The sequence below is a fragment of the Eufriesea mexicana genome, unplaced genomic scaffold, assembly GCF_001483705.2.
Source record: "Eufriesea mexicana isolate 0111107269 unplaced genomic scaffold, ASM148370v2 scaffold1902, whole genome shotgun sequence".
Classification (NCBI taxonomy): domain Eukaryota; kingdom Metazoa; phylum Arthropoda; class Insecta; order Hymenoptera; family Apidae; genus Eufriesea; species Eufriesea mexicana.
Genome location: NW_016909996.1, coordinates 135168 through 142891, shown reverse-complemented (window position 1 = coordinate 142891; position 7724 = coordinate 135168). Strand labels below are relative to the sequence as shown.

The 7724-nt window shown below is 36.2% G+C and overlaps 2 protein-coding genes across 2 annotated transcripts in view; one reads left to right on the top strand and one right to left on the bottom strand.

Annotated features, from left to right (window-relative positions):
• The first annotated feature begins 1107 nt into the window (after positions 1 to 1107).
• On the top strand, positions 1108 to 3719 carry LOC108549354 (dynein light chain 1, axonemal). The gene is made up of 3 exons (XM_017902705.1): positions 1108 to 1306; positions 2936 to 3213; positions 3579 to 3719. Exons 1-3 carry the CDS (start codon positions 1108 to 1110, stop codon positions 3717 to 3719), a joined length of 618 nt encoding a protein of 205 aa, XP_017758194.1.
• Positions 3720 to 6043: 2324 nt separating this feature from the next.
• Positions 6044 to 7724, bottom strand: part of unc-13-4A (BAI1 associated protein 3) — a 108883-nt gene continuing 107202 nt past the window's right edge. Inside the window, exons 25-28 of the mRNA XM_017902721.1 lie at positions 7657 to 7723; positions 7224 to 7468; positions 6938 to 7146; positions 6044 to 6433 (exon numbers count right to left, since the gene is read on the bottom strand). Of these exons, the coding sequence (XP_017758210.1) occupies positions 6339 to 6433; positions 6938 to 7146; positions 7224 to 7468; positions 7657 to 7723 (616 nt within the window). The 3' untranslated portion in view covers positions 6044 to 6338. The remainder of the gene's footprint in view (positions 6434 to 6937; positions 7147 to 7223; positions 7469 to 7656; position 7724) is intronic.

Genomic DNA, 7724 nt, shown 5'->3' with positions numbered 1-7724 from the left:
AGAGATGGCTTATGTGGTAAGAGGGGTTAATGATATTCAACAAGAACCCCTATTCTTAGTTATATTTTAAATTTCTCGATGGTTTAAAATAAACGGAGGTTTTCTGTGACACATGCAGCAATGTCGACCATGGGAAAGTGTTGCCCTTCGAACCCATCAGCAAGGTTCCCATACTTCCCACATGACACCACCTCATTTCGTTATTCAGCCTAACTTTCAAGAAAGAAATTTAAAATATAACCAAGAATGTAGGAAATTTAACCCTTTGCACTCGACGATTTTTTGGTTCAAGAAGAGTGGGAGTTCAATGATTTTCTGCCATAAAGCTGACGATATTTCTTTCAGCAGTAAATAAGAAATCGTATAATAATTAATATATGGAATTATTTGATCTCGATATTTCGCACATCATTACATTATCTTAAATTTGACATTAAATTAATATCGATCTTCGAAATTTTATCAAGTGGCGACTGATTGCGAGAGGCACCTCTCGAGTGCAAAGGGTTAAGCTTGGATGAGTTGCAATAATATAAAATTTTGAATAATTCATTTTAATATTAATTTGAAAGAGGATTCAACCCTTTGCACTCGAGAGGTGACTCTCACAATCAGTCAACATTTAATCAGATTCTAAAGATCGACGTAAATTAATATATCAAATTTAAAATTACCTAACGATGTGTGAAATGTCGAAGAAAAATAATTCAACGTCTTAATTTGCATATGATTTCTCATTTACCATTTTAAAAATATCGTCGACAGAAAGTCTACAAATTACTATTCTTCTGTAACTAAAAAGTCGTTGAGTGCAAAGGGTTAATAGTAATTCCCAAAAAAATTATTTTTATTAAATATGATAAAATAGATGTGCAAATTTCTCGTCGTTCTTGATGAATATTATTAACCCCTCTTACCATACTTGATCCACAAAATCAGACTTACCTTTCGTTTACGTATACCTTCCTCTTCTATTTACTCGCATGGTATTCGCTGAATTAGTTGTTCGATTCATGCTCGTTCATTTCAACGGAGTTTCTTCTAAAGCGACAGATATCCAGCCATTTCGAGAAAATTTATCGAACCGAGTAACGATAGAGAAGAAGCATGATTACCACGAAACCGACCACCTGCAAAGAGGCGATCCGACAGTGGGAGGAAGAGAATGGCCAAGAAGCTTCCTCCGCGAAGGAAGTGATTCTGAGCTTCCAATGGCCACCCATAGAAAAGATGGACAACGCTTTGTCGACCTTGGTCAATTGCGAGAAGCTGTCGTTGTCGACGAACATGATCGAGAAAATTGCCGGTAGGTATCCTCTTTTTCATTTATTTTTACCATTTTGCGAATGAATGAACGTTCGATGATAGCTGCTTCCCTTTCAATTATTATTACTGCTAGAGGTGGATAATATATTTATAAATTATTTACGAATTCAATAAATATTTATTTTACAGAATTATTGGTCAGGGTAAAAATTGTTGGTGAAATACATTTAATTATTTATATATTTAATTATGCTCTTTTGTATTATACGATACTCGTTCACGCGTATACTCTCAATGAATTCTGAATTGTAACTGACCTATCTACTACTCTTTCAGTTCGTTCTCTCTTCTTTCGTACAGTACATAAATATACACAATCCATATCAGACTTCATTCGTTACACTCATACTCGTTTTTCATATTGATATTCCTAAATTTGTTCATATTGATATACCATTTATCTCATAACATCACTCAGTTTTATTAAATATATGTAAATTAAAATCTACGTCAATAATTACTACAGGTACACTGTGTTATTGGGACTTTAATGAAGGTAGCTGCAAAATTTGGGATCTATTTTATTTTATACCTTAATACTTGGAATTAGGTAACTCTGTGACTATGAGAATCTCAAATTTTTCTCAAATTTTTCACAATGTTGCACTCTTGCACTCTTTGCACTCTTAACAAAGATACCTACCAAAGATACCTACAATGCTTGGAGAAATGTATTGGAATATTTTTTCCAGAGAAACGTTATTTGCATCCTGAAATCCCGAATTTCATATTAATATTAATAGGATATTAAATTCTATGTCAACCATTACCACAATTATTACTGTCATTATATATTTTTATTTATGATAATTATTATAAAAATTGAATTAAAATGAATATTTCTTATTTTCAAATCGCGATGCACGGTTTCAAGTGTTTGGAACTGGACGCACCAGTGATCACGATCTATCATAAATCAGGAGGATCCATGCATTCTCGTGAATTTGTCATCGAGATGAACGCGCAAGAATAATGAACGAAGTCGTTCGACTGGGCAAATAATTTCGCGTAAATGGAATTACGTCGCGGGTCACGAGAAATGGATCGTAGCTGCTGGTCGTCCTCCTTAATTGACGTTTAATTACATCGCGATTAATGCGATTCGATCGGACGAAAACTTCATTATGGTCGGATCCTTCCGGACAACATCCTCCACTCTATAGAACTCAATCTTGTCGGTCATCTTATATAATTCGGTGTCCTCGAATTATAAAACCACGAGTAGTGGTGTATATTTTATTTTCTGCTTAAAATTTGTATCCTTCTCGAGTACTATTTCAATTTTCTTTTATTTCCAAGCTCCCTAACTCCTATTTTCTCCTTTCTTTTATTCTCCAAACGAGACTAATTGCTAAATAATTTTATACGAATTTATATATAACTATTAGATATGATCGGTATTTTTTAGCTTCACTATTCCTTCAAAATTTTCAAAAGGATAAGCAGATATAGAGAGGTATTCAAGTTTTTCTTAAATATAAGTGAATTTCATTCGAATTTTTGTATCAACGCGTGATTAGCTATTTCTCGACTAAGTTTCGAGGAATTTGGAATCGGATAGGTATCAGATATATCTGAGAAAACGTTGAAATTGTCTCTTCTGCCGCAGGAGTCGGAACGCTGAAGAACCTAAAGATCCTCTCGTTAGGCCGTAACTTGATTAAAGGATTCTCCGGCTTAGAGGCGTTGGGCGACACTCTGGAGGAACTTTGGATCTCGTACAATCTCATCGAGAAAACGAAGGGAATCAACGCGATGAGGAATCTTCGTGTGCTCTACATGTCGAACAATTTGGTTAGAGAGTGGAACGAGTTTAGCAAACTTCAGGAGCTCGCCAACCTCAGAGATTTGGTTTTCGTCGGAAATCCGCTCTACGAGAGCTCAGAGGTAGTTTTCTTAGATCCTGTCGAATTTGCAAAACTGTCTCCTAGCTTTTTCATCCATATCGAATCGAATATTTTTTAATTATCGCTAATAAATAATTTCTCCCGCTTCTTTGTTTTATGAATTATTGAAAATTCGAAGTTGAATTTGAAGATTCCTTTTAATTTTCTAGTCATCAAACGAAGACTCGAAATTTGGATGGAAAAGTAGAGTGAAATGAAGGAGTATTGCAATAAGAAAAGGAAATAAAAGATTTAACAAATTTTTATTCTCAATTTTATTGCAACTGCGTGTAGTAGCTTCATTTATTTTATTATTCCACGATTCATATATTCAATAGCGTATTTATTATTAGTGTTATTTTGCAGGTGGAAAATTGGAGATCGGAAGTGGCTAAACGCCTGCCAGTTTTGGAAAAATTAGACGGTGAACCGATTATTCGAACGGAGGAGTGTTCGAATGTGCAGAAGCTTGATAGTCCTGTGCAGTCTCAGAAATCAGTGGAGTAAACTACGCAATGGTACCTCGGAATATTTATAAATCTCTTTCGATCGATATTATTTTTCCCATTTTGTAAATTGCATTTAACAACTTAGAAAAATATTACATATTTCTATAATATATTAAGTTTTTATAAATAAATATTTTTATAAATTTAATACTACATCTGTCGTGCGTAATCCAATTCTTGAAAATTCGTTGAAAATTATTTCATCTTAAGCAACACTCTGGTTTCAATCATTTCAATTATTCTATCAAAGTGTGATTTCTTCATAAGGGAAAAAAGAAAGTAATGTAAAATGAAGAAGGTGGTACTTCTTATGGTAAAGGAATACGTTGCAAAGAAAAAGGTATGGGGCAGGTTGCAAGCACCAGACCACGGTGTCTTCGTACATTTATATTAATTTATTCGTCTTACGATACAAGACAAATCGTACATACGTTTCTGGTGATTGTAAAAGGTTGAAAAAGCAAATAGAGTTCGATTGGATTCGATGCACGAGATTATACCGAGGATCGGACAGACGACATTTCGAGAGATCATCGTTTCTTCTACTTCCTTCTATTCTTTGTCTTCTTTGTTCCTCTAAATTCGTTTTCACATATACATATTTTTGTTCTCCGCATATTTTCGAAGGCGTGTACGAGATACATAGATGCGCTGTCGATCTTCTCCTCCAGTTCCTCATATTTTTACTTTTATCTATTTATTTATTTATTTATTTTTTATTCTCGCGTGTGCACGCACGTACGTATAGTATGTAGACGCAAACGAGACGCGCGTGAATAATCGTGCAATAGAAAAATTGACGAGTGTGCGTTTTGTCATTCGTATATCCCCTCGAAATTTCCCGTAACGACTGATCTACCTACTTTTGGTCGTCGATTTCGATCGTTATTCATTCAATTCTCTTACAATTCCTCTCGCTAATTTTTTCGCAACCCTCTATCGTTATCTTTTCCAAAAATCGCTAACAGAAATCGCGATTGAAACACGGAAGATCGCGATCGGGACTCGGAAATTCGTGATCGCGACTTGGAAATTCGCGATTGAAGCTCTAAGGTTCGCGATCGGAAGTAAAAATATCGCGAGCAACCCTCTGAGAATCCTTCGATCGTTCTCCTCGCGTTCCTTTCTTCGTCTGATACTCGTCCAATTTCGTCGAATCGATCGATTCGATTTTAGAGACACGAGGCGCCGTGTCGAGGAGATTGGAAAAGAGCTGTAGAAAGATTTCAGATTGTACGAGCAAAATCAAACACTGAGTCCCTTGTTAAAGGACACAGATACGCAAGGGGTAGACACTTTCGCTGGTATTCTTAATTATTCGATTAAATTCATTATACATGCGTGTAACGTGAGTGTATGTGTGGTATTTATTTTTCGCGTACATTCTTACGTACACATGCAACACGGGCACATCATCGTTCGTCTACGAATTTTTATTTGTCCCTCTCGTCTTTTTCATTTTATTTTTCTCTCGCATTTTGTCCCTTTCGTTAATTCGCTCGTTCTTCGGTTGTTCCGTTTCGTTTCGTTTTTCGTAAAACGCAGATCGAAATACGTCGTGCGAGATTTGACGAAAGGACCCGAGGTCGCCTGCTTGCGAGATCGGATAGAAATATCGCTGGAAATATTGGATCGAGAAGTGAGAAACGACGCGGTGGAAAGATATAGAAAGAGACGTTAGCCAATGATGAGTAAGAAAAATATCGTATATCGACTCTCTGTGGGATTGATCTGTAATCGTCGAAGCGATGCGAATCGGCGATGAATATATTTTATGATATTATATAGTGTATACATACATATATGTATATATATATATTATTTGAATTCGATTATTTGATGCATGTGTTATCTGTATTTTATATTTAAGCTGAAAGGAGTCACTTTCTTTCAAATGCGATCGATGGACGTTACCGAGACTGGAAGTGAAACCTCGTGATCTCTGCTCCGCCTTTCGCTGTTTTCAGATATCGAAAAAAGAGTTCTCATTTTGAACATTGCTCCTGTGTGTCACGGCCGTTTAGCATTGCTTCGAGTTTCGACGGTCTCGACGATAGCATTTTGTTTCTTTTTTTATAACATTTATCCTTAGATACATCACGCTGACAGATTTAAACGTTTTATTTTTATTTTTTTTATGTTTTTTTCTTTTTTAATATTTTTCTTCCTCTTTATACGCTCCCTTTGCGATCCGATTTGTTCTTCTTCACACAAAAATAGTTCTGATAATATATATATCTATATATGTTTTCTCTTATATTTTTTCTTTCTCATATTCTCCCAGTGATTTTTAATCCTCGCTGCTTCCGCTCTTTAACAATATTTTCTCTCGCTCTCTGTCTTCTATTTAATTTCCTTAGTTACCAACACCGATTATATTCAACACGATTTACACTGAGAAAGGTCTGACGAATTTCGGGGCTAAGACCTCGAGAAGAGAGTCGACGAGCTATCCGCGGGGATGGATTTTGATTTTTCGTTTCATCTTCTTCATACCTCCTCTGCCTTTTTCTTCTTTCTTCCCGTCGAGTATCGACACTCGATGCGATCGTCGCGTATCAATCACGAGATACCTCGTTTTCCGCGGTGCTCCCTCGATTCCGGTTCTGGACCCATTTTACGTCGAGGCAAACCGTTGCTTCTGCTTCTTCACGAAGTCGAGGGCCATCTTGTCGCCGACTCTCGTCTCCAGAATCTGTAGAATCGGGTGGTCTGAGAACAGAGTTTTATCGCAATTTAATTAATACTCTACAGATTATCGAATGCTTTTAATATCACTCACATTTTCATAAAAGGAAGAATAGAAAATCTCATTGATATGATTAAAGTAACATATAATTAAGACTGCAACATTGGATTCTGAAGCTTTTTTAATTAGCCTTCAATGAAAAGGGATAAGATGAAAGAGAGAAACGACGCTATGAAATATTTAATAACATCTATTAAGTAAAATATCCGGTGAGAGTCCTACGAAACCCTCTTGCTATCTCAGTTACTAAAAAATCATATTAGCATTTAACAAAGTTCCCGATAATTCAGTTATCGCATCTATTGATCTTAGAAAAACTTCCTCAAACAAGTATCGAATATTGCAGTAAAGTTATTTTGCGTGACGTTCTTTTTCCCTCGGCTCTTTCAGTTATCGAGGGAAATGGATGAGAATGGATGGGACGAACAGGAGGAGCTTTTACGAGAAGGTGGGTTCGTTGAACTCACTTCGATTCTTCTGATGCATCAGGGGTAATTCGGTGTGCTTGAGGCCGTGGAAATTGTCTATGCTGGCATTCGTGTCGGTCACACCAGGTATCGTATTAAGCCCCAAGAATGCTTCGCCCGCGAAGTCATTTGCGGTGAGCACGTCGTGGTCCATTACGGTGAACAGCACCATGGCATCTGGACTTCGACATTGCTCGACGCTTACGGAACTATAAAATAGTATCCAGAGTTAGTGAAATATGTACTAAATGTTTAAGTTGTCATCGTAATTAGAAAAGTTACTTACAATTCGAAACATTCATCAAACATAGGATTTAGAGTTTTCTTCTTCACATTGGTGTGCTGCTCAGCACAGTGTTCGAAGACTCTTCGTGGCAGCAGTTCGATTATCACGAAGGGGTCACTGTAACCATTCGGATCTAGAGGTATCACGTCTCTGGCGTTTATAACTTCCACGCACAGAGAATCGTGATTTAGATACGCTCTCACTGTTAGAACGCCGTACTCGGAAGATACGGTGTTTAGTTGGTCCTAAAAGTAATCATAAATTATTATATATTTACTTTTAAAGTGTATTTTCTTTTTCATTAAAAATACGACACTTTTATTGAGAAAAGTAATCTCAATCAATTTAAGAAAATAAAGCTTCGTGATAGTAAATAAATAGACTGCATAGCAATTTTAAATAATATATTATAAAGATTGGATTCTATAGCAACCTGAAGTCGTTGTCGATAAAATCGATCGATCAAAAACGTCGTATCCATTTTGTGATACTGTAGACGCT